We start from the raw sequence: 26,282 nt of genomic DNA, 5'->3' as shown, positions 1-26,282 counted from the left end.
GGCTCTACAACAGCAGCATTCCTTATCCATTTCGGGCTCTTATATTATTATTTCTAAATAATCTTAAAATTTATTTAAAACCTTTCTAGCAGTCTTTCTCTAAAGTGTCTGCAACTCCAATTTACCTCCAGTGAAGGCCTTATTATATTATTTTAATTTTTTTATCTGAAGCTCCTTGGGCTCTTCTATCTCAGTCCCCATGAGTGCTGCTCCCCGGTTTCTTATTTTTTTCATTTTTATTATTAATTTGTATATATTTTTTAATTCCGAATATAGTGGGCTCTAAAACAGAAGCATACCCAATCCCGTCCCCGCTTCTATTTTATTTAACAAATAAATTCTTTTATTTTAAACATTGGATTCCCTTAAGGTAGTTGTCAGATATTATCCCGCCCATTTTTTTATTAAATAATTTTTTAAATTTGAAGCTCTCTCCCGATATAAAATTTTGAATACAAAAGCTAAATGCTTACTTTCCATTATTTAATTTGAATTTTATTTTACATTTAAACCTTTTGGGTTCTTCTAACTCAGCTCTCATGAGTTCAGTGCTTATACTTTCTCGTTTAATTTTTATTTTTTATAAAATATATTTTTATTTTTTTTTTGCATTTGACCCTTGCGAAGGCCATATCTGCGGCAATTCTCATCCGATTCTCAAGCGGAGTTCCTTTTTGGACTCGGGGATCCTTTCCCCATCATTCTGCATCAAAATCCTGATGCGAAATATTTTTTGAAATTTTTTCCAAAAATTTCCAGGGGGTCCCCTTCAAAAACATCGGGAATGGCAGTATGACCCTTGCGAAGGCCATATCTGCGGCAATTCTCATCCGATTCTCAAGCGGAGTACCTTTTTGGACTCGGGGATCCTTTCCCCATCATTCTGCATCAAAATCCTGATGCGAAATATTTTTGAAATTTTTTCCAAAAATTTCCAGGGGGTCCCCTTCAAAAACACCGGGAATGCCACTATGGGCCCCGCGAAGGCCATATCTCCGGCAATTCTCATCCGATTTTCAAGCAGAGTACCTTTTTGGACTCGGGGATCCTTTCCCCATCATTCTGCATCAAAGTCCTGATGCGAAATATTTTTGAAATTTTTTCCAAAAATTTCCAGGGGGTCCCCTTCAAAAACACCGGGAGTGCCACTATGGGCCCCGCGAAGGCCATATCTCCGGCAATTCTCATCCGATTCTCAAGCGGAGTACCTTTTTGGACTTGGGGACTCTTTCCCCATCATTCTGCATCAAAATCCTGGGGCGAAATATTTTTGAAATTTTTTCCAAAAATTTCCAGGGGGTCCCCTTCAAAAACACCGGGAATACCACTATGGGCCCCGCGAAGGCCATATCTCCGGAAATTCTCATCCGATTCTCAAGCGGGGTACCTTTTTGGACTCGGGTATCCTTTCCCCATCATTCTGCATCAAAATCCTGGGGTGAAATATTTTTGAAATTTTTTCCAAAAATTTCCAGGGGGTCCCCTTCAAAAACACCGGGAATGCCACTATGGGCCCCGCGAAGGCCATATCTCCGGCAACTCTCATCCGATTCTCAAGCGGGGTACCTTTTTGGACTCGGGTATCCTTTCCCCATCATTCTGCATCAAAATCCTGGGGTGAAATATTTTTGAAATTTTTTCCAAAAATTTCCAGGGGGTCCCCTTCAAAAACACCGGGAATGCCACTATGGGCCCCGCGAAGGCCATATCTCCGGCAATTCTCATCCGATTCTCAAGCGGGGTACCTTTTTGGACTCGGGTATCCTTTCCCCATCATTCTGCATCAAAGTCCTGATGCGAAATATTTTTGAAATTTTTTCCAAAAATTTCCAGGGGGTCGGTCCCCTTCAAAAACACCGGGAGTGCCACTATGGGCCCCGCGAAGGCCATATCTCCGGCAACTCTCATCCGATTCTCAAGCGGGGTACCTTTTTGGACTCGGGCATCCTTTCCCCATCATTCTGCATCAAAATCCTGGGGTGAAATATTTTTGAAATTTTTTCCAAAAATTTCCAGGGGGTCCCCTTCAAAAACACCGGGAATGCCACTATGGGCCCCGCGAAGGCCATATCTCCGGCAATTCTCATCCGATTCTCAAGCGGGGTACCTTTTTGGACTCGGGTATCCTTTCCCCATCATTCTGCATCAAAGTCCTGATGCGAAATATTTTTGAAATTTTTTCCAAAAATTTCCAGGGGGTCCCCTTCAAAAACACCGGGAATGCCACTATGGGCCCCGCGAAGGCCATATCTCCGGCAATTCTCATCCGATTCTCAAGCGGGGTACCTTTTTGGACTCGGGCATCCTTTCCCCATCATTCTGCATCAAAATCCTGGGGTGAAATATTTTTGAAATTTTTTCCAAAAATTTCCAGGGGGTCCCCTTCAAAAACACCGGGAATGCCACTATGGGCCCCGCGAAGGCCATATCTCCGGCAATTCTCATCCGATTCTCAAGCGGGGTACCTTTTTGGACTCGGGTATCCTTTCCCCATCATTCTGCATCAAAGTCCTGATGCGAAATATTTTTGAAATTTTTTCCAAAAATTTCCAGGGGGTCCCCTTCAAAAACACCGGGAATGCCACTATGGGCCCCGCGAAGGCCATATCTCCGGCAATTCTCATCCGATTCTCAAGCGGGGTACCTTTTTGGACTCGGGTATCCTTTCCCCATCATTCTGCATCAAAATCCTGGGGCGAAATATTTTTGAAATTTTTTCCAAAAATTTCCAGGGGGTCCCCTTCAAAAACACCGGGAATGCCACTATGGGCCCCGCGAAGGCCATATCTCCGGCAATTCTCATCCGATTCTCAAGCGGGGTACCTTTTTGGACTCGGGTATCCTTTCCCCATCATTCTGCATCAAAATCCTGGGGCGAAATATTTTTGAAATTTTTTCCAAAAATTTCCAGGGGGTCCCCTTCAAAAACACCGGGAATGCCACTATGGGCCCCGCGAAGGCCATATCTCCGGCAATTCTCATCCGATTCTCAAGCGGGGTACCTTTTTGGACTCGGGGATCCTTTCCCCATCATTCTGCATCAAAATCCTGGGGCGAAATATTTTTGAAATTTTTTCCAAAAATTTCCAGGGGGTCCCCTTCAAAAACACCGGGAATGCCACTATGGGCCCCGCGAAGGCCATATCTCCGGCAATTCTCATCCGATTCTCAAGCGGGGTACCTTTTTGGACTCGGGTATCCTTTCCCCATCATTCTGCATCAAAATCCTGGGGTGAAATATTTTTGAAATTTTTTCCAAAAATTTCCAGGGGGTCCCCTTCAAAAACACCGGGAATGCCACTATGGGCCCCGCGAAGGCCATATCTCCGGCAATTCTCATCCGATTCTCAAGCGGGGTACCTTTTTGGACTCGGGGATCCTTTCCCCATCATTCTGCATCAAAATCCTGGGGCGAAATATTTTTGAAATTTTTTCCAAAAATTTCCAGGGAGTCCCCTTCAAAAACACCGGGAATGCCTCTATGGGCCCCGCGAAGGCCATATCTCCGGCAATTCTCATCCGATTCTGGAGAGGACTACCTTAAATGATTATTAGATCTATTCTCTATCATGGAAATATATTTTTCCACAATTGCTTTAAATTTCTTTTAAAACTGGCCTACTGGGCGTATGAGTAATATTTTTCACAAATCCACTCCTTTCCCCATCATTCTGCATCAAAGTCCTGATGCGAAATATTTTTGAAATTTTTTCCAAAAATTTCCAGGGGGTCCCCTTCAAAAACACCGGGAATGCCACTATGGGCCCCGCGAAGGCCATATCTCCGGCAATTCTCATCCGATTCTCAAGCGGGGTACCTTTTTGGACTCGGGTATCCTTTCCCCATCATTCTGCATCAAAATCCTGGGGCGAAATATTTTTGAAATTTTTTCCAAAAATTTCCAGGGGGTCCCCTTCAAAAACACCGGGAATGCCACTATGGGCCCCGCGAAGGCCATATCTCCGGCAATTCTCATCCGATTCTCAAGCGGGGTACCTTTTTGGACTCGGGTATCCTTTCCCCATCATTCTGCATCAAAATCCTGGGGCGAAATATTTTTGAAATTTTTTCCAAAAATTTCCAGGGGGTCCCCTTCAAAAACACCGGGAATGCCACTATGGGCCCCGCGAAGGCCATATCTCCGGCAATTCTCATCCGATTCTCAAGCGGGGTACCTTTTTGGACTCGGGTATCCTTTCCCCATCATTCTGCATCAAAGTCCTGATGCGAAATATTTTTGAAATTTTTTCCAAAAATTTCCAGGGGGTCGGTCCCCTTCAAAAACACCGGGAGTGCCACTATGGGCCCCGCGAAGGCCATATCTCCGGCAATTCTCATCCGATTCTCAAGCGGGGTACCTTTTTGGACTCGGGGATCCTTTCCCCATCATTCTGCATCAAAATCCTGGGGCGAAATATTTTTGAAATTTTTTCCAAAAATTTCCAGGGAGTCCCCTTCAAAAACACCGGGAATGCCTCTATGGGCCCCGCGAAGGCCATATCTCCGGCAATTCTCATCCGATTCTGGAGAGGACTACCTTAAATGATTATTAGATCTATTCTCTATCATGGAAATATATTTTTCCACAATTGCTTTAAATTTCTTTTAAAACTGGCCTACTGGGCGTATGAGTAATATTTTTCACAAATCCACTTTCCTTTAAGAATTTCTGTTTCGGAAAAATGAAAAATGAAAAAAAAAAGAACAAACACTGGAGGGTTCTGTTTGTTTTTCGCTTTGCCTTTTGCGTGACCTTTGGCGTCGCGACGCGTGAACGATGACGTCGCCGCTGGCTCATCTCCCCCCCCTCTGGCCGGCTCCCATTTTTTTTTTGTTGTGTGGAAGCCACCCCGCCGCTGCCCGCCCCCTCTGGCAATAAAATTGATGTCACGTTTTTATGACGCCGTTGATGAGTCGTTATCTTTGATTTCAGCACGCAGGCTCGGCTCCGTTTCCTCTCCTCTTCTCCTCTCCTCGCCTCTCCTGGCGCCCTCTAGCTGCACCTCCCCCTCCGCCTTTTTTTGTTTTTTTATTTTTTGTCTTCTCTCTTGTCGCGTGTTGTTGTTTTGTGTGTTCGGACACAAGTTTACAAAGCCGCATCCTGTCCGCCACAGGGGCCCAGGAAGGGGGGCTTGGACCATGGGATGGTGTGGGGAAATTTATTGCCAAATAGTTTCTGCCACTGAAAAGTCATAAAATTGATTTTTAATCAACATTTTAGATACATTTTAATCTTAAACATAATTAAATTATATAAAATAAACTTTTACTTTAGGTTTTTTTAAGTTTTTCGTAATAAAGTTAAAGAAATTTTGTTATAGTGATCTAAAAATACCCCCTTTGAATAAAAATAATTTATATAAAATATTTTAATAAATTCTTAAAATTCCCTCAGAGGCACCTAAAAATAGGAATCTTAATAAAAATTATTAATAAATAATAAAAGAAACAAGAAAAAAGTTCCAAGAAATCCTTATGTGACCCCTCAAATGAGCCTCATATTGATCTAAAAACTTAATAGAATTTTTTAATACAAAATAATCATAAAAAAAACATATATATTTAATATTTATTTTTAATTGTCTAAAAATATGTTATAAAAAGTCCCTCATGGTGATCTCTCATAGAAAAATTCCCTGTTAATATACATTTTTTATATAAATACTAAAAAATCTGTAGCTTATGTGTTTTTTTATTATTCCCTTAAAACAGTTCCAAAAATATCCCTCCATAAATAATCTTCAAAAAAAATAATAAAAAAAAGGCAAACAAGTTGAAAATAAAACTTCCCCCACAGTGATCTAAAACTCTCCCCCTTGATAAAAATTCTTTACACGCCACTGCACCCATTTTTCTCTCTCTCCCACTTCCGCCCCCACACCACACCACTCCACCCCACCCACTTCTTGGCAATTCACAATTGCGTCAGGTGGTCGCGGTCCTGCGGTCATTATTCTTCGCCCTTCTCCCTTCTCCCATTTCTCTCTTCTCTTGTCTCCCTTTCTCCTTTCTCTGTTCGGGCCTTTGTTTTTTTAATTTACGCGCCCAGTTCAATTTGCGCTTTTTGTTTTATCTCCGGCTCATAATTTATTGTCTCGGCCTTTTCTTTTCGGTTTTCGCAAATTGAAAAAAAAAAAAAATACCAGATGGGCTGCCACCTCTTCTTCCTCTCTTTTTTTTTGAAAAAAACAGTTGTTTTTTGTCGTTGTGCTTTTTTTACGATTTTTTTTTAAGGTACTTGACTGACAGAAGAGGTATAAAATGCAGCAGCCGATAGCAACAGAAGATAAAACAGATAAAGGAGAGGGAGAGAGAGAGACTGCCGCAGAAAGGACTTCAAGATGGCTGCTTACCGTTTCCTGTTGCTGCTAACTGTACTAATTGTGGGCGTATTGTCCGCCCACGGTCAGATCCTGGGCCGGGGGGTGTGCCGTTTAACGGTAATTCCCGTTAAGGCCGGCGGCCAGGTGTGCGAGAGGGTCTGCTACCACAGGGGCTATCGCGGTCCGCCCATCATCTGTCGCCCGGTGACCCAGGGCGGCATGACCAGGGTGTGCGGGGGCGGCTGTTGTCGCACTGGCTTCAAGTGTTTACAGTTATTGTACGCCTAACGGTATCAGGGGGATACAACAACAATTTAGATCAATTTCTAATCAAATTTTAATAAATAAATAATATGAAGAATTAATTTGATTTTTCTTGTATGTGTCTATAATTCTCAATCGCTTCTAGCAGTAAAGGATATAAAAGGGCAGCGATTTTTTGGAATTTTTGTTCTTTTTTTTTGTCGTGAATAATTTCGATCATTTTTTAGACAATAGCTGTCTGTTATATGTATCTAATTGCCATAATCCTAGAAGTTAAAGGAAGAAATACCTAAATTTAGGCCAACTTTTTATGCAAGTTTAATAAACAATTTAAAAATAAGAATTAATAAAATTGTTTTTATTCTTTTATTTCTAATGATTATTCATATATTATACAAGAGATATCATTATTTAGATCAATTTCTAATCATATTTTAATAAATAAATAATATGAAGAATTAATTTGATTTTTCTTGTATATGCCTAGAATTCTCAATCGCTTCTAGCAGCTCAGGATATAAAAGGGCTGCGATTTTTTGGAATTTTTTTTTTGGACGTGAAAAATTTGGATCTTTTTTAGATAATAGTTATCTGATAATTGTTCTGTTATGACAATTATTTTTCTAAAGCATTATCTATTGGACGAAATACTTCAATTTAAACAAACTTTTAATGCCATTTTTTAATAAACTAAAATTTATAAAATTGTTTCTATTATTATGTATCCATGTATATGTATTTCTATTGATTCTTTATGTATTAAAATCGAGATAACATGATTTAGATCAATTTTTGTTATCAAAATTAAAGAATCAAATACATGATAAGAAGAGTAAATAGTTTTTTTCTTGTTTCTACTTTTATTTCCCATAATTATCCATGGGATAACTGCTAGTTAGTTCAGATAGTGTTTGAATTGGTTGAAACTTATAAGAAAATACTGTTTCTGGAGCCCCAAAAAATTTACTTTTATATAAAATTGTATATAAATAAATATAATTAAATATTAATATAATTTTATTAGTTATATACGATAAGAACAAAGAATAAATACATTTTATTTTAATATTTTTTTCATATTGTTGTTTTTTTAGCAAACTCATCGATTTGTTTTGTTTTAATTTCTATCAACTTTAATCGATTTTTATATTGTAAAGGTAAGTACATTTTCTAGTTCAATCACAAGTGCTTTTTAAACTTTGTCTTTATATTATAAAATTATATAAATATAATTTAGAATTTCTATACCATTTTATTTATACTTTGACTAGTTCCAAAGGCAAGGGTTCTCCAAGTTCTAGGTATATTTATTTCCCCAAGGAATCCCTCTAATATTTACAAGTCACTACACCTAAAGAACTATTACACTTAGTACTACTACTAAGTATCCCCCAAAACACTTACTCCCAAAACCATTAAAAAAACCATGCACTTTTGTGTATTTTTGTTTATTAGAAAGTAATGTCTTCCTTTGTCACTGTCGGGAAGGGGAGGGATATTGGTCCGTCGTCGTCGTTGTTGTTGTTGTGTACGCGTAACTTAGTTACTAACTAACTAAAGTGCAATTAAATCCATATGAACGGGAGTACAAAATATATATAACTTATTGGCTTGCTCTTAAGAAAATATATGGGTGTAGCTTCGATCTTTTCGTTAATCGTTCGTGGTTCGTGCGTCGTTCTTTACAACATCTTTAAAGATTGAATGGAAGTATTCTAAATTAAAATAAAATTAATAATTATTTAGATAAATTAAGGGGGTAAGAGGTAGTGTTACCTTCTCAACCTTAACCATAATGGTGTTGTCCATTTGTCCTTGCTTGGCCATCACTTTCATCCTGACGACCAGCTTCTTGTGCTCCTTCAGTCGTTTGCTCGGCGATTGCAGAATGGCCGTCTTGCTCCTGGTATTTATCCCCTTGATGTCCTCCGGTTGCTCCTTATTCTTCACCACTCGACTCACCATCGTGGGAGGACAAAAATTAATTACCAAAAAATTCAAATTTCTCAAAAGCCAAAAAAATCACAATTTAATAACAATTTTTTTTTTCGCCTACAAATTTTGTTTTTTTTTAGTTTTCAAATTAATTATTATTATTCACTATTATTATTTATTATTTTGTAATATTAGTTAGTTATTTTTTGAGTTGTTTGTAGAGCTGGAGCGTCTGTTGTGTTTGGGGTTTGGTTTCAGAATGAGTTTAGACCGAGCTGGGCCTTGGGGCCTCAACTTTTTCCTGACAGATGACTCGTTTGTTCGATTCCAAGGACTACTTGGTTCATATCCCAGGACTACTTGGATTTCCTTACATAATTTCAACTGCTTATAGTCTAAAAAACAGCTAGAAACAAAGATATTTTCAGTGAAAAATGTAACTAAAGCAAAAATAAATCTAAAAACAAATAAAAAATGGTAAAAAATGTCCCTCTTGTAATTCCATAATTAACATAATTAGATTATCATAACAATGATTGCCACTAATTTGACAAAATGGCAAATAAATGTACAAACTTTATGCAAAAACTTTTAATTGTAAAATCAACTTTTTGCGTTAAAATTCCCCCCTTTTTTTTTGTTAAATGACATTTGGCAGTCGCGGTTTTCATGTTTTTTTCCTCCCAATTAACATGGACATTCATACCTGGCCATTATCCATTCAGAAATTTCCTTTTTTTTCACCTCCAACATAATATAGCAACTGTTTTTTATTTACATTTTTATTTTTATTTACTTTTTTTTTGGCGGAAAAAATGGACAATGAATTCAGGCTTTCGCTAAATTTAACTCAATTAATATACAATTTGTAAGCATTATGCAGCTGGGATTTAATTATAGAACCCGATTATCATCAGGGGCACAGGGTGAGGGGTATGCAGTTGCCATGGTTATCCCGGGCATAGCCCCGGGCGCAGTGGCATCCGGTGGGGGACTTCCAGCACCGCTGGCTCCACTCCTGGCAGAAGGACTCGCACCGGCAGATCGGATTACTGGACCGGCACTCGTAGGCTCCACATCTGCCCGATCCGTCCAGTGCTCCATTAACTCCAGATGTTATTTTTGCAATAATTACAATTAAAATGGCAAGTTTCCATCGATTTTGTCGATACATTTTGAGTTGTTTACTTCGGAGAGGCTAGCTTTTTATAGTTTTTGGTTGATTTTTTTTTTTGGTTCAAGGGAGGGTTCTAGTCGGAATAATAAACAAAAAAAATTTAATTAATTTTTAGGCCTGTTTCTTAGAAGCTTAATTTATGAATTATTGTTAAAAATGTTAGTAAAAATGGTATTATACGTGTTTTTTTCGTTCAAGGGGGTTTCTAGTTGAAATAAATAATATTTTAAGATACAAAATATTTGAGCTAATTTTTAGATCTGTTTTTTAGGCCTTAATTTTTTTTTAAGCTTACTTTTTTAAATATTTTTAGAAATGTTAGTAAAAATGGTAGTATACCTTAAAATTATTCCACTTTTTTTGTTTTTAGAGGAGGTTCTAGTTGAAATAATAAATACTTTAAGTTAAAAAATAGTTTAGATTAAAATTATACCATGCCTTAAAATTATACCAATATTGGTATTATACCAATTTAATATTTAAAAAAGTATATTTTAACATATATTTGACTAAAATGTATATATTTTTCAAAAAAATTAAATTAAACAACACTATAATCTCTCACAAGAAAAGAATTCAAAAATAACGTCTCTTTTGAGAAAGTCTGGCCACCCTTGAAAACCCTTATTTCCCGATCTGGCAACTTCCCTACATTTTTCGAGAGAATCGATCGCAAAGGCATTGTTTTTATTTTAAAATCGACTAAAAAAACAAGCCTTTATTGAAAAAGTGAAGTGAAATTGTGAAAAATACGATTTAAACTTGTAAAAATAAGTGTTTTTTGTGAAAAAGTTTTATCGAAAATCGGGTTTTGGTATTTTCGGGAGTGCCGCGAACGGTCACACCAATGCGATCAATTCAAAAGACCAAAACTGATCTGATTTCCTAAATGCTGAAAATAAAAGTGTGATTTTTTAGAAAAAAGGATACAAATTAGAAGGAAAAGTGGATCGAGGAGGGTAAAATGGAACCAAAGAAGCTCAGTGCGGTGAACATTGCTGTGCGAGAGGCCCCCTTCCGCCAGTTTCTGGGACGACGCGAGCCGAGCGTCGTTCAGTTCCCACCGTGGGGCGACGGCCGAGTAAGTCCCAACTGTACATCCCATCTTAGACTGGACCAGAACTGACTATTATTCCATTTTGCAGTCGCTGGTGGTGGACCACAATGAGTACAACTTCGATCACGCCTTCCAGGCAAACTCCAGCCAGGAGGAGCTGTACGATACGCTGATCCTGCCGCTGGTGGAGAAGGTCCTGCAGGGCTATCCGTGCACGGCACTGGCCTACGGACAGACTGGCACTGGCAAGAGCTACTCCATGGGCATGGCGCCGCCCAAGAGTGTAAGGAACTAAAAAAGGATAAAAGGATATTCCTTTAAATGTTATTATTTTAAGAGTAGAACCCCTTTAACTCCCTCTATCTTCCAGATCCTACAGCCCGAACAGATTGGCATCCTGCCCCGCTGCCTGAAGGACATCCTGGAGCGCCTCAACAGCCAGCAGGAGAACAACAAGGCGCCCATCAAGGTGGCCGCCTCCTTCATCGAGATCTACAACGAGAAGGCCTACGACCTGCTGAGCAACTCGCCCCACCTGCCCATGGTGCCGTCGCGCTGCCAGAACTGCACCAGCCTCGTCCTGACCAGCCAGGACGACCTGCAGCGCCTCCTCCAGCTGGGCGCCGGCAATCGCAAAGTCCGGGCCACGCCCATGAACGCCAATAGCTCCCGATCCCATGCCATTGTGACGATCCATGTGCGGAATGGCTCCCAGCACTCGCGGATGAATATTGTGGATCTGGCGGGATCGGAGGGGGTAAGGAGGACGGCCCACGAGGGCGTGGCCCGGCAGGAGGGCGTCAACATCAACCGAGGCCTGCTCAGCATCACCAAGGTGATCATGTCGATGGGAGCGGGTCACTCGTTGATTCCCTATCGGGACAGTGTCCTCACCACCGTTCTGCAAGGTGAGTGGATGGATTTAATGATTTTTATTTTTTATTGATTTGAATCGTGGAATCCTTGTTGCAGAGTCCTTGACGGCCAAGTCGTATGTCACGTTCCTGGCCTGCATCAGTCCACATGCCGCCGATCTCAGCGAGACAGTGGCCACTCTCCGGTTCGCCACCAGCGCCAAGAAGCTGCGCCTCAATCCCCAGCAGTTGCAGCACAAGGTTAGTTACTCTTCTCCTGGTTCTCCTCCTAGACCTCCTCCTCCTCCTGCTCCTCCTCCTGCGCTCTCAAATATAATCAAAGTCCACGCAGTCCAAGATCACCTCTCGCATCCTCTGCCGGAAAGTTGTTTCGTTTCCCGCTCCCAGAAACCCAGCCCCGTGGAGATCCGTTGTGGCTCCCGCCTCTATCCGCTCGCTGATGGCCTGCAGGTCGGGCACATCCTGGCCCTGCATCGTCACTATGGGGAGGACCATCATGGCCAGGAGGAGGCCCACAGCCGCCTTATTCTTCACTTGCTCCTCGAAGGCCCGACGGGGCATCAGCTCATCCACTTTCTCGCCCAATCTGTGGGGGAATCAAGGCTTTAAGAGAGACTTCCTGGCAGTCACGACGTCTTCACACTCACCTCTCCAGGTGGAGACCCAACTCCAGGTAGTAGTCCTCCAGGATGCCCAGGAGATGCTCCTGCCGGAAGCTCCTGCTCGTGCAGGTGAAGAGGAAGTAGGCCAGGTCGGTGACGGGAGAGGCATAGCGCATCAGCTGCCAGTCGATGAGACGCACGTCCTCCACCTGGCCACTGGCCCCCACCCTGTACAGGATGTTGTTGTTCCAGCAGTCCCCGTGGCAGATGACGGCGAAGGGCTCACAGTTGGAGCCACTGACCAGCGGCAGGAGCAGATCGAAGTAGGATCCCCTCGAGAAATAGGCCTCCAAGCGGGATCTGTAGACTCCGTCGTCCTTCGGGGAGAGCAGCGAGGAGAGGGCACTGCCCTTGAGGTTCTCGAAGTAGACACCCAAGGCGTAGTCGTCCCGTCGCTGCTCGAAGATGTCCACCAGCACCTGGAGCGGCTTGACCCGATCCGGCCACTGTTTCTTGGCCGCCAGGGAGACGGCATGCAGCTTGGCGTAGGAGCGGATGACGAGGCGGACCTGCTCCACGGACAGGTCCTGGAAGCGGTTGTGCAGCAGGTAGCCGGTGGCGGAGAGGTCCTCCAAGACGATGCACTCGTTCGGCTCGTCCGACCGCGTCCCGAAGCAGTGGGCGTGCTGCCGGAAGCGATCCTCTAGCGGGACACTCCACTCCTCCTGGAAGCGCTCCGCCAGAGGGAGGAACTCCTCGTAGGCTGCCGTCTCCCGGAGGAAGCAGGGACGGGCGAAGAATTGCTTCCGGCGCACTCGATTCTGGGGGGGAAGCTTCACCACCAGGCTGCGTCTTCCGGCAGCCACCTGCAGCCGCCAGACCACGCCCAGGTAGTTGTCTCCCTTGGCGCTAGCCCGCTCCAGGCGTAGTTCTGGACTGGATCCCAGTTCGGGCCACAGTTGGTGGACCAGTTGGCGCAGGAAGAGAGTCACCTGCTCGTTGGGAAGATCTTCCTCCGGTGGGGGGCTCTTCAACTGCTCGGCTTTGGTGGTTTCTTGGTTCTCCTCCAGCTCCTTCTCCAGATTCTTCTCTTCTGGTTCCTCAAGTGATTCTTCAGGGAGTTCTCTTTGAATTTCTGATGATGTGTTCTCCAGATTCTCCTCCAATTTTAGGTCCTTTTTCAATTCTTCTGTGACTTCTAATGAGGAATTCTTCAGATTCTTCTCTTCCTCTATTGTCTTTGATGATTCTTCGGAGAGTTCTGTTTCTATGTCTTCTCGATTTTTATTGTTTTCTATATTTTTTGGTGATTCTTCCAAGATTTCTGTAGATTCTTCTTTAGGAATTTCAGACAAATCTTCTGTAGCCTCGGCTGTAGCTATTTTCTCCTGGTTTTCCCCTTGAGACTCTTCTATTTTTAAGGATTCTGTTAATTCTTCAATTTCTTCAGTTTCCTTGCTTGAAGAATCTTCAGGACTCTCTTCGGAAAGTTCTGTCGGTCCTTTATCCTTTTCTTCTTTAGATTCTTCTGGTTTCTCTTCCCCAGAATCTTCTTGGCTTGCCAGTTCTTCCGGATTGTCAACAACTTCAGGCTTAGTTGTGTCTTCTTCTGGTTTCAAATCTTCTGCCTGCTTCTCCTGACTTACATTTGTTGGCAATTCTTCAGGATCTTCATCCGGCTTTTCTTTTTCGAGATCCTTCTCTATAGATTCTTCTGTTTTTGGAGATTCTGTGGGAAGTATTGGATTCTCCTCCAGATCTCCTGGCTCCTGAGGCTCTTCTAGCTTTTCTTGAACACCACTTTCCTCCAATTCTTCCCGAGAATCTCCCTTCTCTTTGCTTTCTTCTGGCTCCACACTGTTCTTCACTTCGTTAGCTTGCTCCTCCAACTGCCCCTCCGGAGCAACCTCCTCCTGGTGCCCCTCCGGAGCATCCTCCTCCTGCTCCTTCGATACCTCCACGTCGTGTCCCAGCAACTGCTGCTCCCTGGCCGGCTCCATTGTAGTCTGGGCCAGCGCCCCACCTGCCACCCGGTTTTATAGACAACTAAGTCCAACCGCAGCGACCGCAAGTCGCATGATGCACTGGCTCGGGTTCCAATCTCTAACCCATCTCCCCCGCTCTCTATCCCTCGATTGCAGCAATCGGTGACCGCACAGACGCCGCACGCCTTCCGGCGACCGCTCAGCAGCTCGACGGCCATCAAGAAGCCCCTCCAGCCCGCCGCCCAGAACAGCATCTGCGGCCGAAGCGACCCGAAGTCCAAGAACCAGACGCTGCTCCAAAGGACCCGCTCCGACATGGGACTGACCCCCAAGGCCAAGAAGAGGTGAGTAACTGCCTCCAATAGCTGACTTCTAATACTGATCCTTCCAACTAATCCCTTAGAGCTCGCGAGGTCTTGAAAATGGAGGACACCACCATGTCGGTGCCGTTCATCAACATCTCGGACTGCAGTCTCAGCCTGATCGAGTACCAGGAGGAGGTGGGGAAGCAGGACAGGCAGCTGATGCCGCCGCCTGGTGCTGGGATGGGGGGACTAGCTCCTCCCAGCCAGAGGAAGGTCATCTACGGCTCTGACAGCCGGCTGCACTCCACCGCCCTGGAGCAGGCACTGGAGCCGGCACTGGAGCCACCACCTGCACCCAGCCGACGTGGCCAGCTCTTCACCTGCCCCTCCAGCTCCATCGAGGAGGAGGAGGCAGCAATGGAGGCGGAGGACACTCTGTCGGAGATGCCAACACTCTCCAATCGCCCGAAGACCCTCTCCGGCATCCAGCCACTCGAGCCGTCGCCTCCGAAGGCCATTCTGCCACGCGTCCTGCGTCGCTCCACGCGCCTCATGAGCATCCAGAGCATCCCCGAGAGCAATTCCACGCAGAGCACGCGCTTCAACAAGACGGAGCACCTGCGGAGGAGTGTTCGGCTGGCGCAGCTGAAGGAGGAGCTGCCGGCCAAGGACTCGGCCAGGTCCTCGAACAGGACAAGGAGCGTGTTGAAGGCCATGGACCTGCTACCGCCGACAGTGGTGGAGGGGGCGGGTGAGGGGGCGAGGCAGTCGCAAGCCAAAAGGAAGACCAAGAAGGAGAAATCCAGCTGGCTGGACAACCATCGCAAGGACTTCCTCAATCTCCTCAACAACGGAAGCGTCAAGGAGCTGAAGAAGCTGCCGGGGATTGGACCGAAAACAGCCGCATCCCTGGCCACCTACAGGTGACTATCCAAGCTATGTCCTTCTTAATACCAGAAGATAATGTCCTGACTCCTTTACAGATATGTGGCGGGATCCTTTAAGGACCTCGGGCAGGTCAAGGAGCTGCCCATTTGGGCGGGGAACAAGTGGCACAACGTCTGTGTCGCCAACTGCCTAGAGTCCTGAAACCAAACACCAGAAATTAATCATTTAAAGGAATAATAATAATCTTAAGTATTTTATTTTATGTGTAATATTCTCCCTTAATATTTTTTTCTTTTTTTATTTTAATTATTAAATATTTTACAGAGAACTCTACCAAGAAAAAGTTAAAAAAATCAGCGCCTGGCGCCTAAAAAAGGAGAAATTTTATTTTAAAGACTATTTTTGTTTTAAAATTAATCTACAATTATATATAAAATTATTAAAGAATTATTATAGATTTATCGTAGAATTAAAATTATAAACTAATAATCTCTTAAGTCCTCTGTCATATTGACTTTTTTTTTAAACCATTTTATTCTGTAATAGTCTTAGTCTTATAACTACCTTATTACTTAAGAGTTAAGATATATATTTTTTTGTAAACTGATTCATCAGAATACTTTTTTATTTTTATTATTTCCTTAATGCCATTTAACTTCCAGCTGGAGAGTGCACTTGAGAGTCTGCCTCGCCCTCTCCCCGGCTATCTGTCGGATGCCCCGTATCCGTATCTTTTGTGCAAGCTGTTCCTCTGCCACCTCTGGAAAGGGAAATATTTACAAGAAATGCCACTCCATGGCCAGTTTTATCAGCGAAGCAGGCCAAACAAAACAATTCACTGACCGATATAGGTTCTAGAGCTAGTTCGCAGTAGTACCTGGTACTGGAAGGGTGTATTTAAGGGGGTATTGCGATTTTTATTTCAATAATATCAAGAGATATTTTATTCAAAAGATTGATGATTTATACCCGGTACTTTTTGAGTTATGGATTGGATATTGTATTTCATTTTATGTGGATTTTAAGGAGATGATTTTGCCATCTTTACAGGTATTATCTCATAAGATCTTCCTATCCCAAAACATTGCTATTTATACCCGGTACTTTCTGAGTTATGGATGAGTTATAGATGGTATTATATGGATGTTAGGGAGAAGTTTTTGTCATTTACATTTTTATTATCATATTAGATCTTCTGATCCCAAAGTTTGTGTTTTGATACCTTGTACTTCTAGAGTTATGGATCCTATGTTATATTATATCTCTAATTATAAAATATTATATGGTTTTTAGAGGGAAGTTTTTAGCATTTTCATGTGTATTATCTTAATTCCAATCCCAAAACTCAACTCCGAATAGTGTTTCTCCAATAAGATTGTACTTTTGTCCATCTAGATCTTAAAGTTTTAAATCCCAAGAGTTATGAGACTTGATACAACAGAATATCAACTCATAATACTCCCCTATACCATTTTTCAGAACTTGGAAACCAAAAACCTCAGAGTTACAATAGAATGGGTATCGCCAAGTCTTAACCCTTGGGGGCTAACTTCAAGCATAGTTCTTGTTTTTGTTATTCTATTGGCTCCGAGTTTGGTAAACAAGATAACAGCGGGGAGATACCCAAACAAAAGAGTATTGGGGTGCACCTCCTAAGGCCCTAAGACTCTAAGACTACGACTAAGTACTTTCTGATTCGAAATCGCAAGCAGATAGCGCCCGAATATCGGGACTAGTCCAAAGGCAGTGGCAGATAAAGCAGATGACAAAGCAGAATCGAATGCAAAGCGAAGAAATCACAAAAAACAAACACAAAAATCAAAGAAATCAAAGAAATTAGTCTTACGAAAATACTCTTTCCCCTTCGGAGCGATTAATTCCGAACTGGTTTATCTTAAATGGTGCAATTTACTTTCTAACTTTGTCAAATTTATTAATTTTTTTATGTTTTTGAGGTTTTATTTTTAATTATCTGATAGGATATGATCTTTTGTTTAGTTTTTTAGTTAGTTTTAGGATTTTTATTGATTTTTTTACTAACAGGCAATAATTATATTATTTTCTAATGATTTTTATTTCAAAATCTTTAATTTTATTTTATTTAAAACTGTGTAATTTTAATTTATAATGTAAATATAATAACTAAATATAATATGGTACTTTTTTTGTTTTTTTTTGCTATAATTCTCAACTGGTTAATGCAAACGGAAAGGTATAAAAGGTAGTCTTGAATTGAAACTATATTTTTAAGTTTTTTTTAATTTTTATATAGTTAAAATAGTTATAGTTAAAAAAAGGGGAATAATATTTTGTTTTTTAGAAAAAAATATAGAAATAGGTTTAGAAATATTTAGAATTTAGATGTAGAAATATTTTATTACAGGTAAATTACAGTTTTTTTTGTTACAAAAATCAAATTTCTACATTTTTTTACTTATTTTTTAAATTTATAAATTTTTTACATAGTTTTTATATCAATTTTATAGTGAAAATCAATTTTTATCTTAATAGTTTTAATAGTTTGAGGTAATAAAATTATTTACAAACCCAAATACCTCAAAAATATGATATTATATATAAGATAAATCTCATTTAAAGATTTATTATATCATAATTTCTCATATTTACATATTATATTATATATTATTATTATTATTATTATTATTATAAAAATATTATTTATGGGATAATATGATATTATAAATACCTTAGTATTATTTTATCGAAATAACTCTTAAACCCCTGAACTACTATCTTAAATATTATTTTTACAAAACCTACTTAATTTTCCTACTTGTCCCCCTATTTTCTCTCAGTGTATAAAAAAGCGTACCTTAGCATTATAACATTATTCCATTTTAGAAACCAAATTTAGTGATCTCAGCTAGAATTTTTGCACCGATCTTGGGGGTTATCTTGGGGAACGGGCCACTAACTAAATGGGGTGACTAAATCACGATTAGCACATGTGAGAGTCACTCCCGAACAGAGCTCCCATCTCCAGCTCCTCATCCTGGGGATGAGAGTGCAGAGTGTGCTGCGTGCCACACCCTCGTTTCTTTATGTTTGGTGGCGCCCGTGGCCGGCGAGAGAGTAACTTAAAAAAAAAAAAAAACATAAAAAATGCAAAACAAAAAAATCAAAATAAAAAAATCAAAATAAACAAGAAAGGAAAGCTAACTTCGGGCGGAGCCGAAGTTGATATACCCTTGCAGTTCAGTCGCAGTCCGCTAGGTGGCGCCACGCATCTTATATTATTAGATATATAGAAGATCGTATATAGTCGGCCGATCCTTATGAAATTTGGCAAATCAGATTATTTTGTCCAAAATAGAATCTGTACCAAGTCGCATCTTTCTAACTTAAAAAACACCAAAGTTATGGCATTTCCGATCAATCAGTTATATGGCAGCTATAGGATATAGTCGACCGATCCCGGCCGTTCCGACTTATATACTGCCTGCAAAGGAAAGAAGGATGTGTGCAAAGTTTCAACTCGATAGCTTTAAAACTGAGAGACTAGTTTGCGTAGAAACGGACAGACGGACAGACGGACAGACGGACAGACGGACAGACGGACATGCTCATATCGACTCAGGAGGTGATCCTGATCAAGAATATATATACTTTATAGGGTCGGAGATGTCTCCTTCACTGCGTTGCACACTTTTGACCAAAATTATAATACCCTCTGCAAGGGTATAAAAATGTAAAAAAAAGAGCAACAATGTCGCTGGCTGTTTTTTTTTAAATGCGCCGCAAAAACAACTCGAGTGGGGGGTGGGGACTGGGGGGACAGGGGCGGCGATCACAACAAGATGCGAACGAATGGGGGAGAAGAAGCGAAGACAAAAACAAAAACAGAAACAGAGAGAGACAAAGACCGGCTTCTTGTTCAAAAGCATTGCACATAGCCGAAGCCAAAGGTGGCGCCAAGGGGGGTTTCTGTTTTTAAATTATATTTTTAGGCTAACTATTATTATTAAAAATTAAAATAATTATTTTACAAACTATTTTTATTAATTTTTTTATATATCATTATTTTTATGATAATATTAATATTTATTTTTCTAAAAAATAACTACTTAACCCGCTTAATTGTTTATCATTTTAAGCATATATATATATATATATTTATTTTTTTTTAACCCCTTTTTCTTGTCCTTCTTCTACGCCCATGTCCCTGCCGCTGCGACTGCGTTCGAGCCACTGCCTCTGCCGGCGTCGTGCGCTGCGTTGCGTTTAAAATGCCGCCGCAGCAGCGCAGCGAACTCAGTCTAGCCGCTAAAGTCCAGCAGTCCAGTTTGGGATTCAGATTCAGATTCAGATTCGATTTCAGTTTCAGTTCCAGTTCCAGTTCCACCATCCAGTTTTCCAGTCGAACAGCTAGAGTTTTGATTGATTTTTTGAATAAGGATCGCGGGATTTGAAAATAAAACTATATAATATATATCTATATATCCGAAAGATATATCTTGAAAGCTAGTCAAAATGTCGCAGCCACTCAAGTTCTACTTCGACTTCCTGAATCAGTCCAGTCGGGCGCTCTACATCCTCCTGGAGGCCTCCAAGATACCCTTCGAAGCGATACCCATTTCGATGCTCAAAGGTGAGTACGTGCCGGTGGGCACATCGGCGACTACAAATTTCCCAATCCAAAATCCACAATCCGAAATTCAAAATTCGAAATCCGAAAAACAAAGGTCGACCCTAAAACACACACTCCGTCAGACACATTTCTATGCATTTTTATGTTTAGCCCTTTTTTTTTTTTGATTTTTTTTTTTTGAGGGGGGGACCTAGTGCCGGAAAGTTTCCAAATAAATTTTCCGCTCGTTAAAAATTCCATAGGCCTAGCCGAAAAGTTTCCAAAAGGGGAAAGTGACATGGATTGCAAGATAATATTAAAAAAAAATTAATTAATTATTAAAGTAGATTTTTTTCGAAATAGTTTTCAAATATTAGTTTTCAAAAAAAGTGTTTTTGATAAGGTTCTAGTACTCCCCCCCTCCCTGAAAACTACCCAATCTCATTTCCAATCTCCTACAAAATTAATTCTATAGACACAATAATAATAAGAAAAATTAACAAACAACGAAATTAATTTCTGATAATGCCGATTTACAAACAAATTCCCAAAAACCACTGACCGAAAAGGGAATTTTGCAAACGTGACTTTGCCCCAAAAACACTCTATACTATATAGTACTATATAGTATAATTTTAAATCCAAATAGTACTCCCCCTCAGGAGTGGGAATAGGAGGGATACTAGTCTTATAGATAGGATGATGGGGCAGTTATTATTATTATTTTTTGTTGATATTTTTTAGGTGTGTTGTGTGTATTGTGTGTGTTGTGTGTGCACTTTGAACGTGTTTACCTAAAAATCGTTAAATCGCCTCGATTGGGGCCTTTTATCACCTGCTGGTCGAGAGCTACACTGAGCGAAGCAGTGCACTTTGCTCGTGTTTACTTTCAGAACCAAAATCTATCAACGATCTTTGCGCTCTTCTTGTTTTCTTTTTTTTTTTTTTTTTTATCACCTGCTTGTTAAACTAGGCCACACTTTTAAAAATACTTTATCAGTTTTTAGATTGTTTTTTTGTCTTTTTTTTTACTCTTGATAGTTTTGGGTTGTTAGGTTTTATTATAAAGTAAGGGAAACTAATATATATTTAAAAGGGAAATAATATTGGAATATTTTTTAAATAAAAATATAGTTTTCTTGTTTCTAAAGGGGGTATTGTCTGTTTTGAACCTTTTTTTGCAACTATTTTAGATATTTTCTTGTTTCTAAATAGAGAGAAGTGTCTGTTTCGAACCTTTGACTTGGGAACTTTTTTTACATATTTTTCCATAACTTTTTTATCTTAAAAGTCAAAAACTATGCTTCTCTGATTGAAATAGTTAAAAAAGGAACGTTTTTCTTATTTCTAAAGAAAAGAGTTTCGAACCTTTGACTTAAAACTTTTTATATACTTTTTTATATATTTTTCCATACATTTTTAATGTTTAAAGTGAAAAACTATGCCTCTCTGATCAAGTTTTCTGGTTTCTAAAAGGAAGAGTTTCGAAACTTTGACTTAAAACTTTTTTGTACATATATTTCCATAACTCTTTTGAACTTTTTTGAAGTCAAAAACTAAGCTTCTCTGATTAAAATAGTTTTGAAAAACAAATTTTAAACAAAGTTTTGAAGTTTTTCCTTTTTTCCCATAACTTTTTAACTCATAACTATACCCTTTCTATGGGATAGGAAGATCGATTTTTTATTATTTCCTTTAAAAGTGCATTAAATAGTCGTGTTTCTTGAAATATTTTCCCCTTTTTAGTGATTTGTTTACTTGCTCATTTTTTGCTTGTTATTAGCTGTTTGCATTTTATTTCTCTGATATCTTTTGTTTGTTTCTCAGTTTGTTTACCAAGCTGCGCGTGCGCTTAGCACTTTTTTCTCAAAAAAAAAAAAACTAAATAAAAAAGAAGGGGAACAGGGTTTTTTTTTTTATAATTTGTTGTTGTTGTTTTTTAGTCACTTGGTCAAGGTTGCGGAAATTGATGATTTCAGCCATAAAGTGCAGAACTGATGGCAGGACACTGACAGCCAAGATGCAGATTGCAACGTCTTAATTAGCAATTAATATCCGCATTTTGTATGCAAATCCCAAGGAGATATTCAGATACAGTATCTGCATCTGGCGGATAGTAAACCATCTTTGGACTTTGCACTCCGCCCAGAGAGTATAAAAGTGGAGAGCGAGAGAGAAATCTCAGAAAAGCTTAGAAAATCAAGTCGGTCGACTGCATTTCGATGAACAGAGACAACCTTGTGGAGGTTAAAGACTTCGATCCGAGGCTGTTTGTTGTTCACTTTTCTGTTTCTGTTTCTGTTTGGGGTTTCTGTTTGGTTTCATGCCACACGAGCATGACGCAAGGAATCTAATCTGGCCAAGACTCCACCAGCCAACTGCAATTGGGATCAAGTGGGAGCCGAGCCAGCCGTCGCTCAATTGGCCATAAACACAAACAAGGCCCATACTGATATTTCTTAACCCCATTTTAGTATGCACTTTTGACAATTGTCCATCGAGTGTCTTTTGGCCGGTTTGTTTGGCTATTTAATGGTCTGTGAATAGAATTGGAGGTTATTGGAGGTTGTTGGAGGTTACTGGAGGTCAAAAAAGTCTTCTATATAGGCTATAGTATCTTTAAAGTATAGAATTCTTTAAATCTTTACCTTCAAGAATATAGATAGCCTATAGTATCTTAAAAGTGTATAATATATCACTTGATTTTTATATAAAATTTGATGTATAGAGTTTGTCTCTTAATATTGTAACTAGAAATATTTTTTATATTTAATTTTCCATCAAATCAACTGAAATCATAAGGCAGACTGTATACCCGGTACTTTTCTTCCTTTTCTTTTATATCTCTTATCTTTCAAGTCTATATTCCCCTTAATATTTCACTTCAACTTTGATATAATAGTTCAAATATATAGTTTTATAGGTTTTTTTATTTCGTTTTTTACTTAAAAAAGCTGAAAACTTTAGAGAAGCTGTATAATACCCGGTACTATTCTTTCCTCTTATCCCCTAAACACTATGTCCTTATAAAAGGAAGCTTAATAACAACAAAAATAGATTTTAGAATTATAATATATTAATAAATCAAAATAAAGCAGACTATATAATACCCGGTACTTTTCCTAGATTTTCTAAAAAAAAAAAAACCAGTCCAAAACCAGGAATAAGTAGTCCCCAGAAAATTAATTAATAATAAATAGTTTTAGTATTTAACCAAACAAGCTGAAAACTTAGGCCAGACTGTATAATACCCGGTACTTTTATTTCCTTTATTCCTAAAACTCTTCTCTATAAAGGAGAGCAAAGTTAGATTATGAAAATATCATATATAAATCAATAAATATAGAGTCTAAGACAGACTATATGATACCCAGTACTTTTCCAAGAACACCTGATAATCCCCTAGTAATAACACCCTATAGACCTCTCCCTAATCGATTCCCTCAATCACGATTCCCACACGAGTTGCCCTTTGGCTGGACCATCAAAGTCACCACTAATCAATCATGATTGTCAGCTTCTGTTGGCGCTTTTTTTTTCCCAACTGAGCCAGTCGGCAATTATAAAATTGAAAAATTGAAAAATTGAAAAATTACCGTCCGGACATTCAAATCTAATCAGATGATTATAGAATGGAATCGCGGCTTGCCACTGGGAACTGGCTGGCTGGCCGACTGGCTACTTGGCTGACTAATCAATTAGGTTTCCATGAAATTTTCACTTAATTTCTTTGTTATTCCACTTGCACTCCACTCCGCACCACCCCAATAATCGTAATTTGTTTTTTTTTTCCACCAGATCCAGATTGTGGTGATTATTTTTAGAGAATCCCCGACAAAAAGCCTCACAAGTGCACGTTTCTGTTTCCAACTCTTTATTTTTCGTTTGGCTTTCAATATGGCACCATCCGAACCACCTAACCACCCAACCACCCACTGTCCCCCTTTATTTCATGACCTTGACAATGACTTTGACTTTCACACTCACCCTGGCCCAGACACGCCCCCCTTTCGAGGGCAATAATTCTTTCGTATTCCGGTATCGTTATCTATAATTGCCAAATTTTCGACTCGGAATCAAAACAAAACAATAATAATAATAACCTGTTGCCGTGTGAGAGTATCTGGTTCTGGTATCTGGGAATGGGCATCAGGCCATCCAGCGATCGGATGATGATTGCAGGGGGATTATAATTGGGGAACATATAATATTTAATATTAAATATGATAGTTTTTGTTAGATATTAGCAGAAAAAGTGTGAAAAAAGTTTGGGTTTTTAGGGTTGGAATAGGAAGAGTATCAGGTATCATATAGTCTGTATTTCTGATTTCAATATCCCTTAAAAAAATAGTTGAATATACAGAATATAGAAGAATATATAACTTAAAATGAAACCCTTTTTAGGGTCTTGATGAGAAAAGTACCAGGTATCACATATTCTGTTTTTCTTTTCTTTTATTTCCTCCCAAAAATTCCCAGTTGTTGATTCTGAAAGGGATTCTAAAAAAAAGATAAAGAATATAAGAAAAGATATAAGATGTAGAAATAAGATTCTATATCTTTCTATATTCTTTTTTAGCCTATATATATTCTAAATTAGAAGGAGGATTAGAAGGAATAATACATTAAAAAGGGGAATAAAAATTATAATATAATAATATAGAAAGAAGTTCTAAAAAATAACACCATTTTAGGTTTGAGAAGAGTACCGGGTATCATATACTTTATAAATTCTATATACTTATATATATAGTCTTTATGATTTCTATTCCCCTCAGAAAGCAGTCTTTGTATCTAAAAGAAGGAATATTAAACCGATAAGAAAATAAGATATAGTTTTATGTGTTTTAAGGCATCTAGAAATACCTATTTTTTAAGAAAAGACCCTAAGAACTTGGATAATAGTTATTTTAAGGACATAGAACATAAGATAATACAAAAAATACTAAGGAATTTAATAATTTTTTGTAAATAATACTCCTTTTTTAAATACTGTCTTCCGTTAAAGAAAATAATAGAAAACAAAGAACTGCAGAATTGTAATAAATAATTAGCTGACTAACTAAAAACAATTAGGCATTGGACTAAGAGACTTTAAGAGACAGGTTTTTAATCGCCTCCCCCGCCCCCTAAAAACCCATTCCAGGCGAACACCTGACGGGAGAGTTCCGGGACAAGGTGAACCGGTTCCGTAAGCTGCCGGCCATCACGGATCACGGCTATCAGCTGTCGGAGAACTCGGCCATTTTCCGGCACCTGGCCAGGGAGAAACTGGTGCCGGAGCACTGGTATCCGCGGCGCCATCTGGGACGGAGCAGGATCGACGAGTACCTGGCCTGGCAGCAGAGCAACATGGGCGTGGCCACCACCGAGTACTTCCAGCAGAAGTGGCTAGTGCCATATCTCCAAAAGACCCGTCCCACCGATAATGCGGTGAGTCCTCATCTCTTTTCTAACTCTTAATTGTTTAAAATTATTATTTAATTATTTTTTAAATATATTTTTTAGGTGAATGTGGCTGGGAAGCAGTTGGAGCATACACTGAACGAATTCGAGCAGCTCTTCCTCAACTCTCGCAAGTTCATGCTGGGCGACAACATATCCTTTGCGGATCTCAGTGCCATTTGTGAAATAGATCAGCCAAGTACACTAATCTACAACTAATCTATAATCTATAACTAATCTGTTACTAATATATTTATTTTTTTTTTTAGAATCCATCGGGTATAATGCGTTCCAGAACCGCAACAAGCTGGCCCGCTGGTACGAGGCGGTCCGCGAGGAGCTCGGTCCTCACTACAAGGAGGTCCTCGGGGAGTTCGAGTCCAAGCTGAAGAGGAGCGGCAGTGGCCAGGGCGTGGCCCAGGCGGTGAAGCAATAGCATCCGGCTATCCCTCCCCTCCAGGCCCGTCCATCAATCTTTAGTTTAGTTCCCTGAGACCCCTGGAAGACACTGGCTCTTCGGATCATCCATATATATCCCATACTCCCCCTTATGAAACTTAGTTTTAAATTCTTTTTTTTTTATGAAATTGAGTGAAGAAATCTATAATATATATTATCTATATTATATATCTTAGTCCCTTAGTACTTAGTTGTTAACGATGTATCCTAATATTAAATATTACGTATATTACATACGCTTATGATTGTTAAACCCACTTGTTTTTCTATTTTTTATTTTTTATTTATTATTTTTTATAATTTACATTAACTTTATTAATCGCATTTAACATTTCTCTTGGGGGGGGGGGGGGGGGGGTGTGTGTCTGGGGGTGTACAA

The 26,282-nt window shown here is 39.8% G+C and overlaps 5 protein-coding genes across 6 annotated transcripts; 3 read left to right on the top strand and 2 right to left on the bottom strand.

Moving 5' to 3' along the window:
* Positions 1 to 6,277: 6,277 nt before the first annotated feature.
* Positions 6,278 to 6,688, top strand: LOC116655036. Its single transcript, XM_032451926.2, has one exon. The coding sequence runs from the start codon at positions 6,342 to 6,344 to the stop codon at positions 6,609 to 6,611; it is 270 nt and encodes an 89-aa protein (XP_032307817.1). The 5' UTR covers positions 6,278 to 6,341; the 3' UTR covers positions 6,612 to 6,688.
* Positions 6,689 to 8,016: 1,328 nt separating this feature from the next.
* Positions 8,017 to 9,716, bottom strand: LOC6505086. 2 transcript variants are annotated; one of them, XM_001965460.4, is made up of 3 exons: positions 9,099 to 9,716; positions 8,364 to 8,928; positions 8,017 to 8,302 (listed from the first exon to the last, which is right to left on the bottom strand). In XM_001965460.4, the coding sequence occupies exon 1, from the start codon at positions 9,694 to 9,696 to the stop codon at positions 9,436 to 9,438; it is 261 nt and encodes an 86-aa protein (XP_001965496.1). In that variant the 5' UTR covers positions 9,697 to 9,716; the 3' UTR covers positions 8,017 to 8,302; positions 8,364 to 8,928; positions 9,099 to 9,435. The 2 variants fall into 2 exon arrangements, with proteins under 2 accessions (XP_001965496.1, XP_044573351.1); XM_044717416.1 differs by having other exon boundaries at positions 8,364 to 9,716.
* A 616-nt stretch (positions 9,717 to 10,332) lies between these two features.
* On the top strand, positions 10,333 to 16,028 carry LOC6505183 (kinesin-like protein Nod). The gene is made up of 7 exons (XM_001965461.4): positions 10,333 to 10,780; positions 10,845 to 11,039; positions 11,127 to 11,664; positions 11,729 to 11,871; positions 14,375 to 14,562; positions 14,622 to 15,446; positions 15,507 to 16,028. Exons 1-7 carry the CDS (start codon positions 10,664 to 10,666, stop codon positions 15,610 to 15,612), a joined length of 2,112 nt encoding a protein of 703 aa, XP_001965497.1. The 5' UTR covers positions 10,333 to 10,663; the 3' UTR covers positions 15,613 to 16,028.
* Positions 11,674 to 14,251, bottom strand: LOC6505085. The gene is made up of 2 exons (XM_001965462.4): positions 12,279 to 14,251; positions 11,674 to 12,217 (listed from the first exon to the last, which is right to left on the bottom strand). The coding sequence occupies exons 1-2, from the start codon at positions 14,231 to 14,233 to the stop codon at positions 11,938 to 11,940; spliced, it is 2,235 nt and encodes a 744-aa protein (XP_001965498.1). The 5' UTR covers positions 14,234 to 14,251; the 3' UTR covers positions 11,674 to 11,937.
* A 3,667-nt stretch (positions 16,029 to 19,695) lies between the features above and the next one.
* LOC6505184 (glutathione S-transferase theta-3) lies at positions 19,696 to 26,156 on the top strand. Its single transcript, XM_001965463.4, has 4 exons — positions 19,696 to 20,020; positions 25,146 to 25,432; positions 25,508 to 25,643; positions 25,714 to 26,156. The coding sequence occupies exons 1-4, from the start codon at positions 19,903 to 19,905 to the stop codon at positions 25,878 to 25,880; spliced, it is 708 nt and encodes a 235-aa protein (XP_001965499.1). The 5' UTR covers positions 19,696 to 19,902; the 3' UTR covers positions 25,881 to 26,156.
* Positions 26,157 to 26,282: the final 126 nt, after the last annotated feature.

This window comes from Drosophila ananassae, chromosome XR (assembly GCF_017639315.1).
Source record: "Drosophila ananassae strain 14024-0371.13 chromosome XR, ASM1763931v2, whole genome shotgun sequence".
Lineage (NCBI taxonomy): Eukaryota > Metazoa > Arthropoda > Insecta > Diptera > Drosophilidae > Drosophila > Drosophila ananassae.
Note: the sequence above shows the minus strand (reverse complement) of the source record. Positions and strands in the feature narration are given on the sequence as shown.